Source organism: Mesoplodon bidens (assembly GCF_964165515.1).
Source record: "Mesoplodon bidens genome assembly, chromosome: 11".
Lineage (NCBI taxonomy): Eukaryota > Metazoa > Chordata > Mammalia > Artiodactyla > Ziphiidae > Mesoplodon > Mesoplodon bidens.
In genome coordinates, this window is record NC_138167.1 from 47,679,064 (window position 1) to 47,704,212 (window position 25,149).

A 25,149-nucleotide genomic window follows, 5' to 3' on the forward strand; every position below is an offset into this window, starting at 1 on the left:
GTAGTTTATGGCAAAACTTTATGTCCTGAATTTCTGCTTGTGCACTGAGAATTCTTGATTTGGAAATTTGATAGAGGTAGGCTTTAGGCACTGACTGAGCCTAACGTATATATGGGATAGTTGGGGAGAGAGGGATGCAGCTAGAATACACACAGGATATGAGAGAGAATAATGATAAGGAAAATCCAGAATGGGAATTTCTCACACTCAGGAAGAGGGAGGAGAATGTCCAATGAAATCACAGCAGGAATATTTCAGTTTTTCCCCTATTTCCTTCCTCTATGCTCTCTTTGGCTCCCTTTCTCCTTCTAGCGTTCTCTCTTCTTTCGTCAGACACACTCTGTGGCAAACTTAAGCCCCAAACCACAACCTTGAGAAATTCCAAATGGATTTTGTCAGCAAGGCCAACACCCCCCTCCCCACCCCTGCTCCCGGCACACGCTCTGGGCTCAGGCCCAGGCCTGGGGTCAGTGACGGGAGTGGGAGTGTGCAACCCACAGAGCGGGTGGCTAAAATTTCAGCTTTAGTTAGCGCCAATGGCAGCCAGAGGGAGGGAGAAAGACTGATGAACTGTAAGTCAGGCCTCTTGGCCTCCTTCAGCTCTGGACAGAGTTCTTCTTCCCTTAGCTTTTCAAGTGGCTGGGGAGCTGGGGAGTGGCACTGGCTGGCTTATTGCCAGCTGAGCAGCACCCCTCCTGTCTGTGTTCCTCTTCGCCCCATGGGAAGTGCCCAGTAATGCTGCAACAGACACTTTCCTCTCCAGACTCCAGATGGTGAAGGATAGAAGGGCTGGGAGATTCTCCAGTTCCATTCAACAGTTCTGACTCAAATATCATGGTACTTGCTGCTAACCATACTAGACTGTCACCATTTCCATCCTTCTGTCACACCTGGACCCAACCTTGAGAGGATCTGAAGACTTCAGCAGGAACATTGACAGGTGTCACCTCCTGTCAGAGTCCCACAAGGCATGTTGGTATGGCTGAGGCACTAGCAAGGGCAGTTGCAAAGCATAATTTTGGTGATCAGTGTGTGGGCATAACCTGGTGGGGTGTGCCTAGAAAATTCTAGGAAAAGAAATGAAAAGAGTAATCATGTGGAGGTATCACAGGGCCCACTCTAGGAGTCTGTAATAACACTAGAGGAGTCTTCTGCCATTTAAAACAGAGAGCTTAGGAGGGCAAAGGCCCTTAATGGCAATAGCCCAGGATGGATACAACTCTCTTTGTTATAAACATGATCCTTGTTATCCATCTCACCCTTCACCATCTTTTCTTTTCTTTTCTTGGAGTATAGTTGACTTACACTGTTGTGTTAGTTTCAAGTGTACAGCAAAGTGATTCAGTTATATGTATACATATATTCATTCTTTTTCATATTCTTTTCTCATATCACAGAATATTGAGTAGAGTTCCCTGTGCTATACATTAGGTCCTTGTTGGTTACCTATCTTACATATAGTAGTGTGGGGACTTCCCTGGTGGTGCAGTTGTTAAGAATCCGCCTGCCAAGGCAGGGGACACAGGTTCGATCCCTGGTCCAGGAAGATCCCACATGCCGCGGAGCAGCTAAGCCTGTGTGCCGCAACTACTGAGCCTGTGCTCGAGAGCCTGCGAGCCACAACTAGGGAGCCCATGTACCACAACTACTGAAGCCCGTGCACCTAGAGCTTGTGCTCTGCAACAAGAGAAGCCACCACAATGAGAAGCACGCTCACCGCAACGAAGAGTAGCCGCCGCTCGCCACAACTAGAGACAGCCCGCTTGCAGCAACGAAGACCCAACGCAGCCAAAAATAAATAAATTTATTTAAAAAAATATATAGCAGTGTCTGTATGTTAATCCCAAGCTCCTGATTTATCCCTCCTTCCCCCCCGCCCCAGACATTTCCCCTTTGGTAACCATAAGTTTGTTTTCAATCACCCTTCACCATCCTTTTTCTGTTTTTAAATAATATCTTAATTTTATTGGAGTATAGTTGATTTACAATGTTGTATCAGTTTCAGGTGTACAGCAAAGTGATTCATTTATACATATACATATATGCATTCTTTTTTGGATTCTTTTCTCATGTAGGTTATCACTCATCCTTCACCATCTTAAATTAAGGGCCTCTTGACTTCACATTCCAGGGTTGTGTTATTCTTCAGGTTAAAATAAGAGAGAAAACAAACTGGGGGGACTTCCCTGGCAGTCCAGTGGTTAAGACTTTGTCTTCGTGTGGGTTCCATCCCTGGTTGGGGAGCTAAGATCCCACATGCCTCCAGCCAAAAAACCAAAACATAAAACAATGTTGTAACAAAGCAATATTGTAACAGAGTCAATACAAGACAATATTGTAACAAAGTCAATAAAGCAATATTGTAACAAAGTCAATAAAGACTTTAAAAAAAAAAAACAAAAACCCAAACCGGAATAAGAGGAAGGGACTGGTGAATTCATACACCAGCGATTGATGGGGATAAGGGGTAGACAGAGTGTAGCTATCTACCAGTCTAGCTCTTCTTGGAAGGAGACAAGAAACAAGGTAAAAACAAAAACAAAAACAAATTTAAAAAGCAACAGTTTTGGCTCAAGCTTTAGGGAAGAGCCATGTGTTCCCTTGTACAGATGGTCCCAACTTACAATGGTTTGACTTACGATTTTTTTACTTTATGATGGTGCAAAAGTGATATGCCTCGAGTAGAAACTGTAAATTAATTTTGAATATTGATCTTTTCCCAGGCTATTTGGTATGATGTTCTGTTGTGATGCTAGGCAGTGGCAGTGAGTTGCAGCTCCCAGTCAGCCATGCCATCACAAGGGTAAACAACTGATACACTTACAACCATTCTGTGCCCATACAAGCATTCTGTTTTCCACTTTAAGTATAGTATAGTATTCAGTAGATTACATAAGATATTCAACACTTTATTATAAAATAGGCTTTGGGTTAGATTATTTTGCCCAACTGTAGGCTAATGTAAGTGTTCTGAACATGTTTAAGGCAGGCTAGGCTAAGCTATTATGTTCGGTAGGTTAGGTGCAAACGCATTTTTGACTTAAGATGTTTTAACTTACGATGGGTTTATTGGGATGTAACCCCCACTGTAAGCTGAGGAGGATCTGTACTGCTGTAAATGAGGAGAAAGGGCACTTCAAGAACCTTTTTCCATTCTTAGCATTACTAGCGCTCTTCTTGTATCACAGCTGTGACTGTTCCAAGGCAGCTTTGCATGTCTAGACCAGCTGCAGAAATGAGTGTGAGGAAAGTGGAGGTTGGCAGGAATAGAGAAACACGGGTGCAAAATCCCTCACTTTCTTTGTAATCCTAAAATTCATACTCATCTAGGTATACTTCCTCAAACCATACCTCTGAATACTGGTCTTCAACCGTTTGTCTTTCAAGTTTCAACTTCCTAACTGGCCCAGTGTCCAGCTGTTTCCTTCAGTCTCTTAAATGCATCACTCTCCCTCTTCCCTATGGAAACGATCTCTTGATTCTCACCCCCGAGCAACCTAGTCTTAGTAGTGAGTAGAAACACTGGTGCAGTGAGGGCTCTCAGGGGGGTGCACGTAGCCCTGATTAAGAAATGAAGCTGAGGATTTCCCTGGTGGTGCAATGGTTAAGAATCCGCCTGCCAATGCAGGGGACACGGGTTCAAGCCCTGGCGCGGGAAGATCCCACATGCCGCGGAGCAACTAAGCCCGTGCGCTACAACTACTGAACCTGCGCTCTAGAGCCCGCGAGCCACAACTACTGAAGCCCGCGCGCCTAGAGCCCGTGCTCCACAACAAGAGAAGCCACCGCAATGAGAAGACTGTGCACCGCAACGACGAACAGTAGCTCCCGTTTGCCGCAACTAGAGAAAGCCCGCGCACAGCAACGAAGACCCAACGCAGCCAAAAATAAATAAATAAATGTATATAGGAAAAAAAGGTTAAAAAAAATGAAGATGAGAGCTAAGGGGTAAGGTCCAAAGCAAGGGCTGTTCACTCATACTCTGCTCCTTCCTGACTTTGCCCAAGGAGTCCCAGTCTCCAGTGTGCCCCCTATGCGGCCCAGTCCTTAAATAACAGACATGGCTCTGAGGCTTGGGATTCTCACCTCTGTCCCCACTGTCTCACCCCCATTTCCTAGCTCCCGCCTCCGCCGCCCGCAGTTTCCAGCCCCCACTTCGGCCCCCGCCAGGTCGTCCACTCAGGCGCCCGCTGCTTCTGCTGCAGCAGCTGCCATGGTGATGGATCTCGCGAGAACTGCCGCTCGCCGCCACGCAGTTCTCGCGCGATCGGGGAGGTGGGAAGTATCCTGGTCTGGGGGTGAGGGTACGCCGCACAGCTCCTGTAGCCGTCGCGGTTTCCGGTGTTAGGTGGAGGGAAGGAAGGAGGGAGCCGGGAGCGGGGCCAGGGGAGCAGCCGCGCTGAAATCGGCGGAGGGAGTCGGAGAGAGTGGAGCGAGAGCCGAGCGGAACCTGCGGGGGCGGAGGCGGCGGCCGCAGCGGCGGAGCTGGGAGCAGGAACAGGTGAGGGGCTGGGGAGGAGGGAAGGCGGGTCCCGGTAGAGGAGAGACTCGGGTGGGAGCTGAGAAGATAGACCCCCACCCCCACCCCAGCTCGCTCGCTCGCCCGCCCGGCACTACTTGGCATGAGCCAGTGTGGTCCTTCCCACCGGAGAGCTCGGAGAGGGGGCGCCGGGCCAGCCACACGCCTGCCCCCGCATTTGAAGGACACGGAGCTGGGGTGGGGGTGGAGGGCGCACATGGATTTGTCCTCCGCCTCGCACAAGGGGGCGACCCGGGCTGCAGTTAGGTTCCCCTCGCCTGCAGGAGGTGGGCTTTTGAAGGGTTGGGGTTGAGGGGGAGGAAAGCAGTCTAAGGTGAGGTGACGCGGGGGCGGTGATGGCTGTTTTGTATCCTTTTCCTATTAAAGGGCTAGGGAATGTCGCTTTTTCCTACCCCTCATCCCCCTCCACCTTAGTAATAGACCAGAGAGAAGCCTTGCTATAGTGACACCCCCTCCCCACATCGTGGCGCAGGGGTGCTTAGGGGGTTTAGGGATTAACCGGGAACACAGGCTAGTGGGGCACCCCAGGGGCACTATTCTGGTGGAGGCTGAGCTTTCGGGTCTTGGGGACCGCACGTCGGGAAGAGGGCAGCAGGTGGGGAGCAAGAGGAGAGGAGGCAGGAGGGGGAGGGGGATCTGATCTTGCTTGGAGAAGAGAGGTGGTGCCTTCCTCCCCCAGGCGAAGCGGGGGCGGTCTCACAGGAGGAGGGAGCATCTTGTCACTGGCTCTGAGTTTCTGTCTTCCAATCCGCTTTCTTTCTTTAGGAAGTACCAGGATTCCCGGAACAGAAAATGGAGCCATTGCTTTTACCAACGTCTGCGGGAAGGGGGCGGGGGTGTGTGGAATTCCCTGTTGAAAACGGGCCACTTGATTAGCAAAGTGGTAGCTCCTCTTATGGGGGAGTTGCCTTCTTTCTGGGTTGTATTACTGCTGGTCTCTCTCTGGCCAGGCCAGGAGGAGTGTGGTATGTGGTCAGGAGTGAGAAGAAATAGTGAGGTCATTGGGTGAGGGAGAAATGTAACTTAAAACCTGTCTCTGCCGCGGTTGGATTGGGTCACCCCTGGTCTATGGCATGAAAGTTTTATTTGGTAGGAGATCTGCTGCAGGAGTCTGATTGCTTGGGTCAGTGCAACAGGGCAGAATCTAGTCTCTGCATACTTCCTTCCGTGTCCCTAATCAGGTGTTGACAGTCTTTGCTGCCATTTTGTCTTGAGCTTGTTGTTGGGGGGTCTCCACTTGCTGTTACTGGAATGGGTCAGTGAATTGGTCATTGTACCTTAGACCCGAATTTGAATAACACGTCTAGAAAAGCTCATTCTAAGAAAGAAGCTGATCCATCTTTTCACAGAATGGATCATTGATCGTGGATTCAGCTGGGAAGGGTCCTCCTGTATCCCATATACACATGCCTCCTGCCTCCCAGCATAGAGTTATTACCTTGCGTAGTCAAATTTTTTTATGTGTATGTCTTGCTTTTCCAAAGAGAAGAAGCTTTTTGAGTTCAGGAATTGGATCTCATCTTGTATCTCCCACACTATCTGTGCACACAGTAGGCACTCATGATGAATACAGGATGTGAATGAACAGAACTCAGGTTTTCTGACCACAGTTTAAGGAAAGAGGAGGAGAGGGCTTGGCTGTCAGGGAGAGTGCCTGAAGATAGCTGAGTGAGGGTGTAAAGGTCCTTAGCCTTTGTAATTAAGAAGTCTTGGTCTCTCCACCTTCCTAAGAGGCAAAAAACAGTCATGGATAATGAAAGTAAGACCCCAAAAGAAAAATATTAGAACACAGAGTCATTATTTATCAGAAATCCCAGATCTCCTGCTTCCCCATTGTGGGCAAAGGGGTCTCTCCATTAGACCTAAGTCCTTCAGAGTGTTGTCTGCAGATTGGGATCCTGGTAATTACGGAGAAGGGAGCCAGTGTATGTATGTGGTGCCTGGCATAGAATTGGTGCCAGTGAATGGTAGCTGCTATGATTAAACTGAATGCAAGTGTAAAGGAGAGCAGACAGCAGGCTAGAAAGAGTGGAAGTGAAGTCTTAAGTGCACAGAGGGTCATAAAGTGTGTTTACCTCTGCTGGTCTCTTCCACTGGAGTCATAATAGAGAAAATGGACTCAGAGGACAGTGGGTGGGATTTGTTGGTCAGAAGGAGGAAGTTCTTTAAAACCAGGTTTGTTAAAGTTGAATCAATAACTGAGGGAAATTGTGGAATCTGCTTCCTCATATACCTTTAGAAATGGATGTCAAGGGCTTCCCTGGTGGCGCAGTGGTTGAGAGTCCGCCTGCCGATGCAGGGGACACGGGTTCGTGCCCCGGTCCGGGAAGATCCCACATGCCGCAGAGTGGCTGGGCCCGTGAGCCATGGCCGCTGAGCCTGCGCGTCCGGAGCTGGTGCTCCGCAACGGGAGAGGCCACGGCGGTGGGAGGCCCGCGTACTGCAAAAAAAAAAAAAAAGAAAAAGAAATGGATGTCAAGAGGCTTGAGACTCAAAACATGTCACTGTATTTGGCTCTCCTCACCATTTTTTTTTTAATTGAGGTATGGTTGATTTACAGTATTGTTTTAGTTTCAGGTGTACGCATAGTTCCCTTCACCATTTTTTTTTTTTTTTTTTTTTTGCGGTACGCGGGCCTCTCACTGTTGTGGCCTCTCCCGTTGCGGAACACAAGCTCCGGACGCGCAGGCTCAGCGGCCATGGCTCACGGGCCTAGCCGCTCCGCCGCATGTGGGATCCTCCCGGACCGGGGCACGAACCCATGTCCCCTGCATCGGCAGGCAGACTCTCAACCACCGCACCACCAGGGAAGCCCCCCTTCACCATTTTTGTTGCAAGTGAATTTAGAGGCAAAATGGTATGGTAATTAAGAGTGTGGACCTTGGAATCAGACAAAATTGAGTTCAAATCCTGCCTCTGCTAATTACTAGTTGTGTGATTTTGGTGAAATTATTTGTCCTCTTTTAGCTTCATTTTCCTCATCTGTAAAGAGTATGATAATGATATACCTATTCATAGTGTTGGCATGAGAATTAAATGAGATAATACATGTAAAGCACTTAGTATTATACAAAGTACACATAGTAAGCCTCAGGTAAATGTTAGCTGCTGTTAATAATCACCATCATCATAGAAATAATAACATGAGCACTCAGGGCTGCCTTAAAGAGGAGGTTTACAAAAGAACAACTTGCCGCCTGAAGCGCCTGTGTAGAGGGATGATTGTTACCATGACTTTTTGTGCTGGTCGTAGGCTTACGAGCAGTGAAATCTTTTTTTCAGCATCAGCCTCACAGAGGCAGCTCCTGTTGCCTGAGTGGGAGGTGAAGCTGGAGCAAGGCAGGGGCCCTGAGCTATCAACTTGGATGTAGGGTGAGGATATGGGGGCTCACAAATAGTGTTCAGTGTGACTCTGAGGTAATGGTTGACTCTTCCATAAAAGAGCACCCTGATTGTCCTAGGTTGGGCATTTAGTTTGCTGTCTCCCATTATTTTATTTTTATTTTTATTTATTTATTTTTTTTTGCGTTACATGGGCCTCTCACTGTTGTGGCCTCTCCCGTTGCGGAGCACAGGCTCCGGACGCACAGGGTCAACAGCCATGGCTCACGGGCCCAGCTGCTCCGCGGCATGTGGGATCTTCCCAGACCGGGGCACGAACCCGTGTCCCCTGCATTGGCAGGCGGACTCTCAACCACTGCGCCACCAGGGAAGCCTGTCTCCCATCATTTTAGATTTCAGTTAGTATTTCAGCATCCTCCATTTCCTGGGCCACTCTTTTCACTTAGTCATATCTCCTTTAAATGTCTGCCTTCGTTTCAGAATGTACTGTATTAAGATCCAGAGTTGCGATATCTGTAATTCTGTGTACTGTACCTTTTCCAACATCTATTGCAAATATAGGTAGAATGCTAATAAAACTGTTTGATAATGAAAGGACATGGGGAGCATTTGGAGAAAGTTCTACAAATGTTTGAAGGCTTTGTATTGTAGTCTAGGAAAGAAGTGACTGAGGTAGGGAGTCTATGAAGGTGTTAGAGATTTGTCATGGACTTCTGCAAGGGATCTGCTGCACCATATGGACCAGAAGGGAAATGGCTCAAGATTTCAGGGATCCACCATTAGCACTATATTCCTGAAGAAAGGTGAAATGCCTGGGTGTGGCAGATCTTAGTTCCCTGACAACCAGGGATTGAACCCAGGCCCTCGGCAGTGAAAGCGCAGAGTCCTAACCACTGGACCTCCAGGGAATTCCCATAACCTGTCCTTTATGAGCTTAAACACAAGAGTGTCAAGCATAAATGTTTAAATTTCAACATGATTTAGGATGCAGAAGAATATTTGCTCTCTTTTGGAGTGGTTTTGTCCCCTATCCTCCACTTAAAAAAAAAAACAATTGAACTTTACCTTCTATAAAATCTTATTTGAAGTCTGATACGTAAAATGCACAACAGTGCTGCTGCTGTGGTAGTGGTGGAGAGTGGCGGAACATAATTAGAGCCTCTCATAGAGTTCTCCCTTTCCCCCAGGCAGGCTCTGAATCCCATCCAGGGAACCCTAGGGCTCTGAGAACGTGGAAGCCACTTCTCCAGTTTGTCAGATACAGGAAAAGGATTGGAGATCAACTAAAGAATAGTCTTCCTCAACCTCACAGATGTTTGCCATCATCAGCAGAACCGTGTTCAGCAACAAGCATATCAGTCACTAGCTACAGATCAGTCATGGAGCTGGGTGCTGGGAACATGAAACATGAATAAGGCATGGTCCCTGCTGGCAAGGGACTGAGAGTCTAGTGAAATACTTCCCAAACTTTTTCCCACCATGGCATACAGAGAAAAGGGTAATAGTGAAACAGGCATAGCTGCTTGCAACCTGAGATGACTGGCTCATGGGCTCTAGCCACCCTAAGCCCTGCCTAGCTGTCCAGTATTGATGGGACCAGTATCTCCAGCTGACCTGTATTGCATTAAAGGCACATTATTTGGGAAGTTCCAGCTCTGGGAAGCAAAACACACAAAGGTGAATAAAACATTCTGTGGTAAGTCCTAGAGTAGAAGTGTGTTTGAGGTGCTAGGGGGTCACAGATGGCTCTTATCGCTCAAGGCAGGTGATTCTCTGTCTTCTGTATCCTTAGGCTGCTCTATGATGGGTGGCTTTGTCCAAATCATGACCTTCTGTTTCATCTGTTCACTGGCAATTCCATCTTTTTTTTATTTTTTAATTTAATTAAATTAATTTTTTTATACAGCAGGTTCTTATTAGTCATCCATTTTATACCCATCAGTGTATACATGTCAATCCCAATCTTCCAATTCATCACATCACCACCACCCCTGCCCCCCCCCCGCCCCGCCACTTTCCCCCTTGGTGTCCATACATTTGTTCTCTACATCTGTGTCTCAGTTTCTGCCCTGCAAAGTAGTTTATCGGTACCATTTTTCTAGGTTCCACATATATGTGTTAACATACGATATTTGTTTTTCTCTTTCTGACTTACTTCACTCTGTATGACAGTCTCTAGATCCATCCACGTCTCAACAAATGACCCAATTTCAGTCCTTTTTATGGCTGAGTAATATTGCATTGTATATATGTACCACATCTTCTTTATCCATTCGTCTGTCGATGGGCATTTAGGTTGCTTCCATGACCTGGCTATTGTAAATAGTGCTGCAGTGAACATCGGGGTGCATGTATCTTTTTAAATTATGGTTTTCTGTGGGTATATGCCCAGTAGTGGGCTTGCTGGGTCATATGGTAATTCCAGTTTTAGTTTTTTTTGTTGTTGTTGTTTTCCAGTTTTAGTTTTTTAAGGAACCTCCATACTGTTCTTCATAGTGGCTGTATCAATTTACATTCCCACCAACAGTGCAAGAGGGTTCCCTTTTCTCCACACCCACTCCAGCATTTGTTGTTCGTAGATTTTCTGATGACGCCCATTCTAACTGGTGTGAGGTGATACCTCATTGTAGTTTTGATTTGCATTTCTCTAATAATTAGTGATGTTGAGTAGCTTTTCATATGCTTCTTGGTCATCTGTATGTCTTCTTTGGAGAAATGTCTATTTAGGTCTTCTGCCCATTTTTTTTTTTTTTTTGGTATGCGGGCCTCTCACTTTTGTGGCCTCTCCCGTTGTGGAGCACAGGCTCCGGACGCACAGGCTCAGTGGCCATGGCTCACGGGCCTAGCCGCTCCGCAGCATGTGGGATCTTCCTGGACCGGGGCACGAACCCGTGTCCCCTGCATCTGCAGGCGGACTCCCGACCACTGCGCCACCAGGGAAGCCCTTCTGCCCATTTTTGGATTGGGTTATTTGTTTTTTTAATATTGAGCTGCATGAGCTGTTTATATATTTGGGAGATTAATCCTTTGTCTGTTGATTGGTTCGCAAATATTTTCTCCCATTCTGAGGGTTGTCTTTTCATCTTGTTTATGGTTTCCTTTGCTGTGCAAAAGCTTTGAAGTTTCATTAGGTCCCATTTATTTATTTTTGTTTTTTATTTCCATTACTCTAGGAGGTGGATCAAAAAAGATCTTGCTGTGATTTATGTCAAAGAATGTTCTTCCTATCTTTCTCTCTAAGAGTTTTATAGTGTCTGGTCTTACATTTAGGTCTCTAATCCATTTTGAGTTTATTTTTGTGTATGGTGTTAAGGAGTGTTCTAATTTTATTCTTTTACATGTAGCTGTCCAGTTTTCCCAGCACCACTTATTGAAGAGACTGTCTTTTCTCCTTTGTATATCCTTGCCTCCTTTGTCATAGATTAGCTGACCATAGGTGCGTGGGTTTATCTCTGGGCTTTCTATCTTGTTCTATTGATCTATATTTCTGTTTTTGTGCCAGTATCATATTGTCTTGATTACTGTAGCTTTGTAGTATAGTCTGAAGTCAGGGAGTCTGATTCCTCCAGCTCCATTTTTTTCCCTCAAGACTGCTTTGGCTATTCAGGGTCTTTTGTGCCTCCATACAAATTTTAAGATTGGCAATTCCATCTTGACCTGCATAGTGGGATCAGATTGGGACAAAGATTTACTAGGGCTTTAGGCTGATTACTCATGGAATTTAAGTGATTTTGTAATTAGGAAAGTACAGTGTTCCGGATATCCAAGGCTATTGATGTGGGCATTGGAGCAGCCATCGAATATCAGGAGATGGTGCAGTTGTAAACTGGTCAGATTCTAAGAATAAGGCAAGCTGAAAGCTTTGGTGAGAGGGTGGTGCCACAGAATGTTCCAAGGAAACAAATGAGTCTAGTTTTTATCTGGTCACTGTTCTATCTAGCAAAGTCACGTATTCTGAAACAGACTTAATGCTCTGTTCTGACTCACTTGCTGAGGGTTGTCCGTAGGAAAAGCCATACCCTTTCTTGGTGTTTGGGTCTTTATCAGGGCAATTTAGAATCCTACTTCACTTGGTGTTGTGGCCTCCTTCAGGTCATCCTGTACTGGAGTCTTCCTCTCAGACTAGAAGGGAAACTGGCATAGGATTCTGGCTTGAGCCTAAATGCTGCTAGTTGAGTTAAATGGAGGCTAATTTTAGTTAGATATGTTCTAATTTATAACAAGGTCATCACTGATTGCCTAGTAGTTAAGTTCAGTAGGTGTTTTTTAGGCCTTATCTTAATATGACCTTTCTACAGCCTTTGACTCTCTCTTTTTTTTTTTTTTTTTTTAATGTTCTTTCCTCATTGGTGTCTCTGATGTCTCACTCTTTTGATTTCCTTTCTACCCTTTTGGTTGCTTCCTACTCTCTTTTCTGGGCTTCTTTTTTACCCACTGCTTTAAATGTTGATGTGCCCTAGGTTTCTGCCTTTGGCCTTTTCTCCTGTCTCACTGTACATGCTCTCCCTAGATATATCAATTAAGATGTATCAGTTACAAAAGATAGGAAACACACCTGTGGCTCAAACAATCAAAGGATTTATTAAACATATAGCAAGAAGTCTAGGTGACATAAGCCAGACACAAAAGGACAAATATTGTTTGATTCCACATTTATGAGATACCTAGAATAGTCAATTCAGAAACAGAAAGTAGAGTAGTTGTTTCCAGGGGCTGGGGAGAGGGGATTATTGTCTAATAGGTGCAGAGTTTCAGTTTGGGAAGATGAAAAAGTTCTGGAGATGCACGGTGGTGATGGTCGCACAATAGTGTGAGTGTACTTAATGCCACTGAACTGTACACTTAAAAATGGTTAAGGGCTTCCCTGGTGGCGCAGTGGTTGAGAGTCCGCCTGCCGATGCAGGGGACACGGGTTCGTGCCCCGGTCCGGGAGGATCCCACATGCCGCGGAGCGGCTGGGCCCGTGAGCCATGGCCGCTGAGCCTGCGCGTCCGGAGCCTGTGCTCCACAACGGGAGAGGCCACAACAGTGAGAGGCCCGCGTACCGCAAAAAAAAAAAAAAAAAAGGTTAAAATGGTAAATTTTTTGTTTGTTTGTTTGTGGTACGCGGACCTCTCACTGTTGTGGCCTCTCCCATTGCGGAGCACAGGCTCCGTACGTGCAGGCTCAGCGGCCATGGCTCACGGGCCCAGCCGCTCCACGGCATGTGGGATCTTCCCGGACCGGGGCACGAACCCGTGTCCCCTGCATCGGCAGGCGGACTCTCAACCACTGCACCACCAGGGAAGCCCTAAAATGCTAAATTTTATGTTATGTATATTCTACCACACACAGAAGTAGTCCAGGGGTAGAACGCTTTTTTTTTTTTAACTTTTTATTTTATATTGGAGTGTAGCTGATTAACAGTGTTAATCATTTCAGGTTAATCGTTAACTTCAGTGTTAATCGTTGCTGTGTTTCAGGTGCACAACAAAGTGACTCAGCCATACATATATATGTATCCATTCTCCTCCAAACTCCCCTCCCTTCCAGGCTGCCACATAACTTTTTATTTATTTTTTTAATCCAGCAACTTGACAGTGTTATTAAGGACCCAAGTTTTCTCAGTTTTTCTGCTCTGATATCCTAGTGTCCTTATGTCTATCCCTTCATGTACCCAAGATACTCCAGCATCTCACCCTTCTACATTAACATCCAAAGGCTGGACAAGAGAGCATTGACACATGTTCTTTTTTAAGATTGAGGAAAGCTTTCCCAGATACTCCCAGCAGACTTTCCTTACATCTTTATTGCCCAGAATTAGTGCCTAACCATTCGTGACTCAGTCACCGGCAAGAGAAATGGAATGCCCACATCCCTTCAGCTGATCAGTTTTCATACCCTAGGGCTGGCGAGGGGTAGTTCATCCCCACTCCCTGCCAACATCTGAACAAAGTAGGGGTTCTGTTAGAAGAAAGAAGGGGAAGGTGGCTGTTGGTAGGCAGCCAGTGACTGCTGCCATACTGGATCATCTTGGTTCCTCTAGGGGCTTCAGTTACTATCTATGCAGATGATTTCATATATCCAGGCCAGACTTTTCTCCTGAGCTTCGTACCTTAGCACCTCAAAATTCACGTTAATCTAAAAACAAACATCTTCACTCTCAGATCTGTTCCTCTTATGTTTTCTGCCTAAAGAATTGCCACTGAATCACACAGGCCAGAAACCTGGGAATCATCTTTGACTCTTCTCCTCTTCCTTCCTACGTTTAATTAGTCATTAAATCCTGTGGATTTTACTATTTTGTTGTTTCAAATCTGTCCTGTCCTCTATTGCCACCTCTGTTTCAGAACTTTTCTTATTTGTATTACTGTACCTCCCAAGTGGTCTCTGTGCTTCCAGTCTTTCCCCCTTTTATTTATTTATTTATTTTTATTTTTTTTGCGGTACGCGGGCCTCTCACTGTTGTGGCCTCTCCCGTTGCGGAGCACAGGCTCCGGATGCGCAGGCTCAGCGGCCATGGCTCACGGGCCCAGCCGCTCCGCGGCATGTGGGATCTTCCTGGACCGGGGCACGAACCCGTGTCCCCTGCATCGGCAGGCGGACTCTCAACCACTGCGCCACCAGGGAAGCCCTCCCCCTTTTAAATTATTCCCTAAACTGCCGTCAGAATGGTCTTTCTTTCTTTCTTTTTATTTATTTATTTATTTATTTATTTATTTATTTATTTATTTATTTATGGCTGAGTTGGGTCTTTGTTGCTGTGCGCAGGCTTTCTCTAGTTGCGGCGAGCGGGGGCAACTCTTCATTATAGTGTGCCGGCTTCTCATTACAGTGGCTTCTCTTGTTGCGGAGCACGGGCTCTAGGCATATGGGCTTCAGTAGTTGTGGCTCACAGGCTGTAGAACTCAGGCTCAGTAGTTGTGGCGCATGGGCTTAGTTGCTCCATGGCATGTGGGATCTTCCCGGACCAGGACTCGTGTCCCCTGCATTGGCAGGCGGATTCTTAACCACTGCGCCACCAGGGAAGCCCCAGAATGATCTTTATTTATTTATTTATTTATTTATTTATTATTTAAAAATTTTGGCTGCGTTGGGTCTTTGTTGCTGTGCGTGGGCTTTCTCTGGTTGTGGCGAGTGGAGGCTACTCTTCATTGTGGTGTGTGGGCTTCTCATTGCAGCGGCTTCTCTTGTTGCGGAGCACGGGCTCTAGGTGCACAGGCTTCAGTAGTTGTGGCTTGCGGGCTCTAGAGCACAGGCTCAGTAGTTGTGGCGCATGGGCTTAGTTGCTCCGCAGCATGTGGGATCTTCCCGGGCCATGGCTTGAACCCGTGCCCCCCGCATTGGCAGGCAGATTCTTAACCACTGCACCACCAGGGAAGCCCAGGATGGTCTCTAAAGCACGTATCTGATCATGTTACTCAGTATGACCTTTAAGGCCCTTCATGATTAGCTCCTGCTTCTCTCTCCAGCCTCATCCCTTCCTTTTACTCACCATGCTGCAACCACTGCGCCACTAGGGAAGCCCCTATCCTCCAGTCTTGATTAACTGCTCCAGCTTTCTGTCCCCATAAAACTATGTGCTTATCCCACTCTTATCTTCACACAGTAATTCTCTGTTTCCTAGTCTTTCTCTCCCATTGACTGAGTTTCATGAAGGCAGAAACTGTCTTCCTCTGTATCCCTGGTTCATTATACTCAATAAATGTTTAATGAATGGATGGAAGCTGGCATCAGAAGCTGTTTCTTGGCTTTGGGAAATCTTTGAGTCTAATAGAATTCATTGAGATACTAATCTAGGAGTTCTTGTGTGCTGATTACAGTGCTCTTGAGGCAAAAATTTGGAAAGTTTACAGAGGTCACAAGCCACCTGCACTAAGGAAACTAAATACAGGCAGACCCTGCTTTGGTTTTCTTAAATTTTTTGGTCTGCTCCATTGGCTGTGCTAAAAATAGCATCTAATAGAGATTCTATTAGTGATATCTCAATTTGAAGATTGTTTGGGAATAAAGCTGCACCCTGCAGTTTAGTGCACCCTGCCTGGGCAGCACAGGATTTGGGAGGCTCTGGTCGTCCTTTCTCTGGGCCCGTGCAGCCTGAAGAGGAGGTGCTGGATCAGGAGTCCCCTCGGGGTGTCTCAGGACACATGCCTGCATCAGGAGTGGGCAGTGTGTGTGGCAGACTGAGCTGTGACTCTCAGAATCCCCTGGAGGGTGAGGCAGGCATGCCTCAAGTCCAGATAACTGAACAGTGAGTGACAGCAATGGCCTGCCCCTCCTGGAGGGTGGGAGAGAGGGATTGGGGGCAGTAAGTGATTTGTCAGTGAGGACGTCCTCAGGTGAGGCTTAAATCAGCCAATGTGCTTGGTTGAACTCCTGCAGTGTCGCACACGGAGGAGATAAAGTTTGTAACTGTAAAGTAGAATGTTGAGACATACTCTTTGCTAATAGAGATATTACTATATTCCATTTTTCATCTTGAGCCACTCACCTTTAGTTTTAACTGCTTCCTGTTTCTACCAGCCCATAGAACCCTGGTATTTTGCCCTGTTGACACAGGAGTGCCATCTGTGGCAAAAGAGAATGAGTATAGGCAGTACAGCACATAGGGATACAGTCCAGGGTTTGTTTGTTTGTTTGCCATCTGCTTCCCAGAGCTTTCTCTAGGAATGCATTATGGTGAAAGTGAGAATTGGCTATATAGCCATAGATTTGTATTCGTGGCACAAAGCTGAAAGTTGCCACCATCCTGATGGTAGGGGCAGTATGCTATCTGGAAACAGGCAGGGACAGGGAAAGCCAAGACAAGAAAGCCAACACCCCCTTTGGAATGTTCATCTGAGTCAAGCTCCTGATTATATTAAAGAAGAGTTGTAATGTCCATTAATTTCAAGGCTTTGGGCTGCCATGGGGGACACATGGTAACTATTTGAATATTTCATTAGTTATCTATCAGCCCCACTGAATATTAAACGGCAAGAGAAAATTTTACCAATTTTAGTCTTCTAATCTTTTCATGACTTTCCCAAACCAGTCTTGGGGTCAGTATATGTGGAAAGTGGCCAAGAATTGACAGGAAAGCTAAGCAACCATCTGTGCATTACACAGAGATAACTGCTAGGACAGAAGAAATGATATAAGGACATCCTCAGATGAGGCTAAAATTAGCCAGTGTGCTTGATTGAACTCCTACAGTGGGCTTGGCACTGGGAGCAAGGAAAGATCCAAAATAAATAAAAGGCATAGTCCTTGCCCATGGTGAGTAGTACACAGTTAACCTGGGGAGATGGTAAATATACAGACTTATAAAAGAAGAAAAATCTCCATAACATAGTGCCACTTGAGCGGTTCAGATAATTCAGGGTGCTTTATGTAGCATGCCAGAAAATAGAAATAAGTGTAACACTGGGATCAGATTTTGAACCAAGACTTTAGCATGATAGCTTAGCAAAGGAGCAAACCAAAGGACAGTGTATGCATGTTCTGGGGCAAGGGATATCTTTCAGCCACTGCTCGACCCACAGTTGGTAAATCATTTAGCCAGCAACAGTTCCAGTCATGAAGGAAAGCAAGATAAATGTATGGTATAAATTCAATTCAGAATCTGGGCCAAAGCCTGTTACTTAAGCTTTAAAGCAAAGTATCATCTGGAGCTGAAGGAAATGACACCTGAACTGGAGACAAGATAAGAACTAGGAAGACTTGGGGAAGGTCTAAATTTCTGGAAGTGATGGCAGAAGAACCAGAAGTCTGTCTGCCACAAATTACCAGGGTTAGTGGGATCTGATCTTATTAGCTGGGCAGGTGTCCCCTCCTGCCTCAGGAATCCTCAAGAATCTGTCTGCCTGGGTGGTTGAGACAGGATGAGCAGGGAGGATGGCTATTGGGTGACTTGACTGAAGTTGAGGCCAAAGTTGAGCCAGGCCCTCCCCCTGGGGTGCGAGCGCTCTGGGTCAGGGGCAGGGCTCATCTGCGGAACCTACCCGGAGCACCACGCCTGGCTCATTAGTGGCTGTCTGGGGAGGTCTTTGAAGACGAAACACTCCATAAGCACTCATTGTTTCTGTTTTTTGGACAAACTAGTACTTTGGTCTCCAGGAGCTGTTGATCTGGCTCCTTTGTACTAGTCTGGAGTTCACTGCAAACTGAGGAGAGTAGGAAACTAACAAAAAAACCTGAAATCATTTCTGAAAAAACAACTGAACTCCCACCAAACCCCGCCATGCTTTAGCTTGTAAATAGGATTCCTCCCCATCCACCCTTCACATTCTTGGGTTTGGGTGCACTCTGTCTTGACCTGTTCTTTCGCCTGCTGGGTTCGGGGTGTGCGTGTGTTTATCTCTGGTTCCTAGACTCTGTAGAGAATGCCAGCAGCTGGCATATGGTGAATGCTGAATAAGCTGCCCGCTGATGCATGTCTCCCGCAGGCTCAGAGAACTGGCTGGCACGGGTGATTCTGAACCCCCGTTTCATTGTTGTTTCAAAGATTCATTTCTGTGGCTGTCCTGAGCCATAGAGAAGGGAGGGAAGAAGAGAGGGAATGAATGACTCTGATTCTGTCTGTCGGGGGCAGTGGATGGGGTGGGCAGATAGGCATTTTGTAGTTTTGTAGTGTTCTAACTGTTCCCTTCATTTTTCCCTATTACGTAGCAGGCAGAAATGTCTAACCTGAGTGAACTGCTAGTCAGGTCAGGAGAGACCTGGGAGTTAGTTCAGTTATTCAACTACTGTGTGCCAGGTACTAGTGAAGGTAGGGAACACAGCAGGGAACAAAATAGATAAGGAGCTGACATTACAGTAGGAGGAGAAAAACAGTACAGCAGGAAACCAATATGTAACGTGTCAGATGGTGATAAATGCTATGAAGAAAAATAAAGTGGAATAAATGGTGTAGAGAGTGGTGTGTGTGTGTTATAGGTGGTTATGGAAGGCCTCTTTGGTAAAGTGACGGTCGAACAGATGCCTGAAGGAAGTGAGGGAGTGCTCCCTGACGGTTGTCTGGGAGAGGAGCATTCCAGGCAGAGTGAATGGCAAGGACAAAAGCTTTGAGGCAGGAAAGTATTGGGGAACTGACGTGGAGTATGCACAGGGGAGAGTAGGAGATCTGATGAGAGAAACGGGAATGCAGATTGTGCCGGACTTTATAGGCCATGGTATGGCTTTGGGTTTTACTGAAAAGGAGCTATGAAGCCCAGAGAGCGTTTTGAATAGAGGAGCAACATGACCTGGTTTTGGCTTTAAAATCAGTCTGGCTGCTCTGTGGAGAATAGACTGAAGGGGGTTAGAGCAGAAGCAGAGGATGAGCTGACTGCCTCATTGCAGGTGGCCACGTGGAGCAGCTGTCCTGGGACGGGCCACGGCGAGCCTAGGACCTACGTGGCTGAGGAATGAGGGGCAGCCTCTCGCTACCCCATCTCCCAGCTCTCAGCGCACTGTTGTATGAACAGGGTATGGCGTTAGCAGCTGGCATTTCACAGAGTGGAAAAGATCAGCCTCTTTTAGGAGTGCTGCTTTCTTATTTCTTCCTCATTAATTTTGGTGTGTAGAAGGAAGGTGCAGAAATATAGGAAGGGAAGAAGCAGTGTCTTGATCAGAGCTGAGAACATAAACCTTGGGAACCTGGCAAGCCTGAACCTTGTTAGGAGTCACGAAGAGCCACTCCTCATTCCACTCCGTCCTCTCCCACCCTTTCCAGAAGTCTCAGGGTAAGGTTGGGGGAGGGAGAGGCATTAATGGTCTCCCAATGCCTTGGGGTATAGAGTAGAATGTCAGGACTGAAGAGACTTTAGAAATCATCTAGTTCAACCCCCTCCGTTTACAGGTGCAGATAAGGACAGGTGAAATAACTCATCCAAAGTCACATGGGTAGATTACTGGCAGAAACAGGGGTCCTGAATGTTCACTGCTTTATCTCTGCTCCCAAAGGCTCAGGATGTGTCTGAGTGGGCCTTGATCTTCTTAGTATCCTCAGGCTCTCAGTTTGTCATGAAAGAACTCCAGCCATGACTTTAGCCAGTGCCATTAATGTGAAATCCTGACAAGCAGATGGTGGTAATAAGTTTGCATTTCTTTGCCTAGGATCAAGTCCTCCATACCAGGGACCAAGCCAAAACCAGACTGCCACTGCCCTCACTGCGCCCTGCTGTCCTCAGAAAGCGGCTGCTGTGATCATGGGTAATATCTTTGGAAACCTTCTCAAGAGCCTGATTGGGAAGAAGGAGATGCGCATCCTGATGGTGGGCCTGGATGCCGCAGGAAAGACCACCATCCTGTACAAGCTAAAACTGGGCGAGATCGTCACCACCATCCCCACCATTGGTAAGGGCACAGCTTGGATGTAGGCTTTCATGCCAACCGCTGAGCCAGACAGGGGGCCTATTCCTAGATCCCCCATCTGGCCACCAGGCAAGTCCTTGCAGTTTGTGGGGTTCAGGGAAGAATGGTTATTTAGCTTACTAGCAGGTGCTGGGGCTGCTGTTTGCCTATCTACCCTGACCCTCTCTAATGCGGGAACTTCAGCCTGGCACCCGACAGTGGCCCTCAGGCACTGAGCTGGTTTGTTCTCTGTTGTTTGAAAAGCAGGTGAAGGGCTTTGATGTTCCTGCCAGAGGCCTGGAATTGCTTCAGTTTAGATCCTTGGTGGCCCTGATCCCGGTTAAGACCTGTCTGCGGGAGAGAGAACATTTGCCTTGTAAAGGTGGCTCCAGATCATCCTCAGCAGCTGGTTCTGTATTTGGGGCTCCAGGACTATAGCTCACTTCTTGTTCTTCACTCTGCCTCACAGGCCCCACTTCTTAGCTGAGGCAGACTCTGGTGGCCAAGGTACAGGAGTGGGGCTGAGTCATTTCTTTTGCAGGAGGGAGAGTCAAAAACTGAGAGAAAGAATGGGGAAGGTTGTCTCACCCAGGTGATTGTGAACTTCCTGACTGGCCCTCTTCGTCCTCTTCCACTTCTCTTAGGTTTCCTTTTTGGCCTTTACACTACTAAGTCAAGGAACACCAGGTCTGAGGAAGCCTTAGCTTTCTTTCCCTTGCTAGGACATGGCCATGGCTGGGGGAAACAAACAACCCACTGGGGCATCGTTTGCAGGCCTGGTGTTTGAGGCCAAGTGACCATTGTCTGTTTTTGCCAAAGGGTTCAACGTGGAGACAGTGGAGTACAAGAACATCAGCTTCACAGTTTGGGATGTGGGTGGCCAGGACAAGATTCGGCCTCTCTGGAGACACTACTTCCAGAACACCCAAGGTAAGGCATGTGAATTGCCCGTGGACTGGCATGGGTTGGTTAGGTGTGAGCAGAGAGTATAGCTATTGTTCTTGGTTATCGGTAACCAACTTTTGCCCTGCTTCAGTTCCTAGGGGTGGGAGACAAGGAGAAAAGGGAGCAGATATTTGGAGGGTATAAGGAGGGTGTTTTCTTTTGGTGGTGGGGGAGGGGAGTTGATCTGTCGTCTCTGTGCAGCCCATGTTCTGCCTCCCCAGGGTTGATATTTGTGGTCGACAGCAATGATCGGGAGCGAGTAAATGAGGCCCGGGAGGAGCTGATGAGGATGCTGGCAGAGGATGAGCTCCGGGATGCTGTGCTCCTTGTCTTTGCAAACAAACAGGTGTGACATCTCCCTACCCCTGGGTTTGAGAGAGGGCAGCCTGGCCGTGGAAATCATGGGGTCTTGGGGCCCATTGTGTGGGAAGCCCCATGACTATGCTCTCAAGTTTGGAAGTGTGGGAAATATGATTAGTTGGCTTCTTTATGCTCTTCTTGTCCCCACCCCATCCCAGCTTTAATTAGCAACATTTCTGTCCAGAGGGACTGGTGTGGTAGATCCTTTACCTCCTGTCCCTCTTTTATCTTACCTATTGTCTACTTTAGTGGAACTGCCCTCACTCTTATGGTCAGACAGACCTGATTGTACACCCACTCTGAATCACTTCTCCACTTCCCTGCCTACTCATATTTGGTTTCCAACTCCTCAGTGGAATGACCTTTAGTGCCTTGGATCCGGAGTTCTAGGATGATTAAATCCAAAGTAGTTCTTTAGGATCTTGCTCTGGGTTCCTACACTGAAGGAGGAGGAGAGGGTGCTAGTCTACAAGTCTTTGGTAGATGGTTGCTCTAGAAGCCTTCGAAAGATCCTGAAGCTCCTTTTTGTGTGTCTCCCTTGTGCTCCAGGATTTGCCTAATGCTATGAACGCTGCTGAGATCACAGACAAGTTGGGCCTGCATTCCCTGCGTCACCGCAACTGGTACATTCAGGCCACCTGTGCCACCAGCGGGGACGGGCTGTACGAAGGCCTGGACTGGCTGGCCAATCAGCTCAAAAACAAGAAGTGAGAGCCAGACAGCCCTATCCGACCACCCCACCTACCCCCACTGTCTGCCTGCCCCAGCCCTGCCCTTTCCTTCCTGTTGCCAGTGTGGCCAGGGCCCTGGGTATCATGTCCGCATGCCCAACAAGAGCCTTGCCTCCCCTTCCCTCCCCCATCCATGACCAGTCCCCAGTTGCTGTCCTAATGATGAATCATTCCAATTTACCGGATTTAAAACAAAAACAAGGTTGTTATGGTTTCATGGGGTGCCCCCCCCCCCCCGCAAGCTCTGGGGTTGGGAGGTGAGATGGGGTATTCTCTCCAGTTTGCTTCGTTTGGCTCCGGTTGGTGTGCTCTTGGCATCTCTCTCCGCATAGGCCCCTCTCCTGCTCCCCGTCTTCCTTTCCTTTGCCGCTCTCCCCCTGTTCTACATGGAAATTGCACGGGCCTCTCTTCGTGTGCGTGCATGTGTGCGCGTGTATATACCTGTATAGAGAGATATATATGGGGGCCAAGGAGCGGGTGGAGGGTGGAGTGCAGCTCAGGGCTTGGAGCCAGGACACTGCCCACTCTCACCTATCATCTTCCCCTCCCATGTTGGTGAGATAAAGGGAAGGAGGGGGAGGGAAGGCTGCCCCAGTCCTGCACTGGTTCCTCTCCTCTGCAGGTAGGTGTTTTCCTGGTTGATAGGACAGATGATGGACTTTCTGCCACCATCTTCCTTTATCCCTCTCTCCACCCCACTTAGGGCAGGAGGGTGGCATTTATCTCTAGATGACTGTTCCCAAGGAGATGCCATTCTGCCCTGCCTTTTAGTGGGAAGGAGAGAGGAACCCACTCACTCTTACCAGCTCAGAGTGTTCAACTGATACTCCCCCTCATCCTTAAATCCGTTCCTCAGGAGCTTTAGGTGGGAGGTGGGGATAGGTAGCAAGACCATGGGGTGTATTTGGGACCCAGGGCACTGGGGAGAGGGGCTCAGGTTTTCCATCTTCATCCTCTTTTGTTATTAGGAGAAGGTGATACACAGATCAATCCTATTCCTGCCTTCCTATCCCCCCATCTTCTGATCTTGGGGCTGGGTGGTTCACCTGTCCTTTGTCAGAAGCTTCCTCACCCTGGTAGTTCTGCTGGTCTGACCAGAGCTGGCTGGCTGGTTTAATGAGGAGTGGGGAGTGGGGGTGACATAGCAGACCTCAGTATCAATCCCCCTGTTCTCCAGTTCTCTCTAGCCCAGGATGTGCTGAAGGGTGAAAATTTTGTTTCCAGACCCTCAGACCATCCTGCGGTCCCCCCTCTCCATCCCAACAGCTTTTCCCTGCCCTCTTCACCCACTTCCCATAAATGGGTCTGGGCATTGGAATGGAGGGAATAGGACTCTGAAGTGGTTGTTGGTGCTGGTGGGATGCGGCGGTCTTCAGAGTCCTCCCTTCATTATTATGTAGTTGTTCAGAAGCTGCTGCTACTATGTCTCTGTCTACAGGAGGCGCTTGTCCCTGAGATCCTGGCCTGGGTCCTGACTTCTGCGGTTTCTGTGAAGCCGTGGCTTTTCTGTGGGCTCCTGTGTGTGCTGGCTGCGCCCTGAGCTCCAAGACAGCCGCCCGTAACCTTTCTGCTAACATCAGGGCCCAGGGCCTCCACAGCGTGGCTGGGGGACCCCTTCCCAGAAGGGCTGTCCCAAGCCCCACCCCATGGGACTAGGCTTCCTGTCACCTTTGTCTACAGCAGGAGGATCAATACCCCCCACCCCACCCCAGACTGAACTGTGAAAGAGAGGTTCCAGGGGTGTCTTCCTCAGTGCCAGCTCCTTCGCGATGTGTTACTTACCCAAGGTGCAGCGGGTGTATGCAGGTCTCTTGCTCTCTAGGCCTTTGTGTGTATGCGAGTGTATGTGTGTTTGGTGGGGGGAGGGGGGTGCTGGAGCTTCTGTCTCCTTTTAACATGCGCTCATTCCCCTGACCCCACAGATGCTTCCCTCCACACTTTTTCTTTGCCTCTGTCTCTATTTTGTCAGATTTTTTTGCTCCTGCTCCTGTTGCCTCTCCCTCCCTGAACCCTTTCCTTTGCCTTCTCAACTTAGTCACTGCTGTTGCCTATTTGTCTCCCCTTTCCTTGGTTCTTTCCTACTCTGGATTCTTCACTCTGTCCCTTTGTGGTTGGTGAGGACTTTGCCTCTTCTCCTGCCTCACGCCCTCTCTGACCCTGCCTAGGTAGATGCCAGTCCCAAATGGGTTTTTCTCATTTTAGACCCACCCCCACCTTGGTTTGGGGTGCTTCAGGGACTAGTGGGGCTGAGGGTGTTAGGAAGCAGCGTTAGAGGTTACGTAAGTGCTGCTTGAGGATCTGTCCAGCAGGGGGCAGTAAGTGATCTTGGTAGTATCCCAGGCTGCTAGGCCTTTCTTTGGCAGGGGTGGCCCTTTCTACATTCCCATTCACCTAAAAGCCCTCTTGGGATTGGGTGTTTCATTCCATTTCTGCCCACTCCCTCCCCCACTCTCCTCCAGTAGGTTTAATTTTTTGCTTTCCTTTGTTCCAGCCTTTCTTCTCCCTGGGGATTTCCCCTAAATTTCTGCCCTAAAAGTTTGTGGTGTTACAGTGGTAACTGCAGTTCTGAACTGGTTTTTCTCTTCTTTTTTCCTCCTCTGGAATGTAGACTGTATATGTTTAATAACTCACCTTCTCTCTCCTTGCTCAAAATGTGGGATACGCGATGACTGTGACCCTGGTTGGAAATTAAACTTGTTTTATGCAGCTCTGGAGCAGACCTTCATCCTTGATGTGCAGCAGCCATGGGACAGTGTTTAATGGTGAGGGTAGTTCTGCTTCTGGTCCCGCTCTCCAGACTGCTCTTTCTCTCAGCAGCGGGATAAAGTGTACCCTTGACTGGGGAGAGTGAGGTTATAGAGGAACTTAGGTTCATCTCCACACTGCTTACTATTTCCCATCATACCCCAAAAGGGAGCTTAAATGAATTGGGCCCCA

General features: G+C 47.8%; 1 protein-coding gene across 1 annotated transcript; it reads left to right on the top strand.

The window, feature by feature from the left end:
- The first annotated feature begins 4,283 nt into the window (after nt 1-4,283).
- On the top strand, nt 4,284-24,924 carry ARF3 (ARF GTPase 3). Its single transcript, XM_081249722.1, has 5 exons — nt 4,284-4,501; nt 19,940-20,179; nt 20,996-21,106; nt 21,343-21,467; nt 22,031-24,924. Exons 2-5 carry the CDS (start codon nt 20,032-20,034, stop codon nt 22,190-22,192), a joined length of 546 nt encoding a protein of 181 aa, XP_081105848.1. The 5' UTR covers nt 4,284-4,501; nt 19,940-20,031; the 3' UTR covers nt 22,193-24,924.
- The last annotated feature ends 225 nt before the right edge of the window (nt 24,925-25,149 follow it).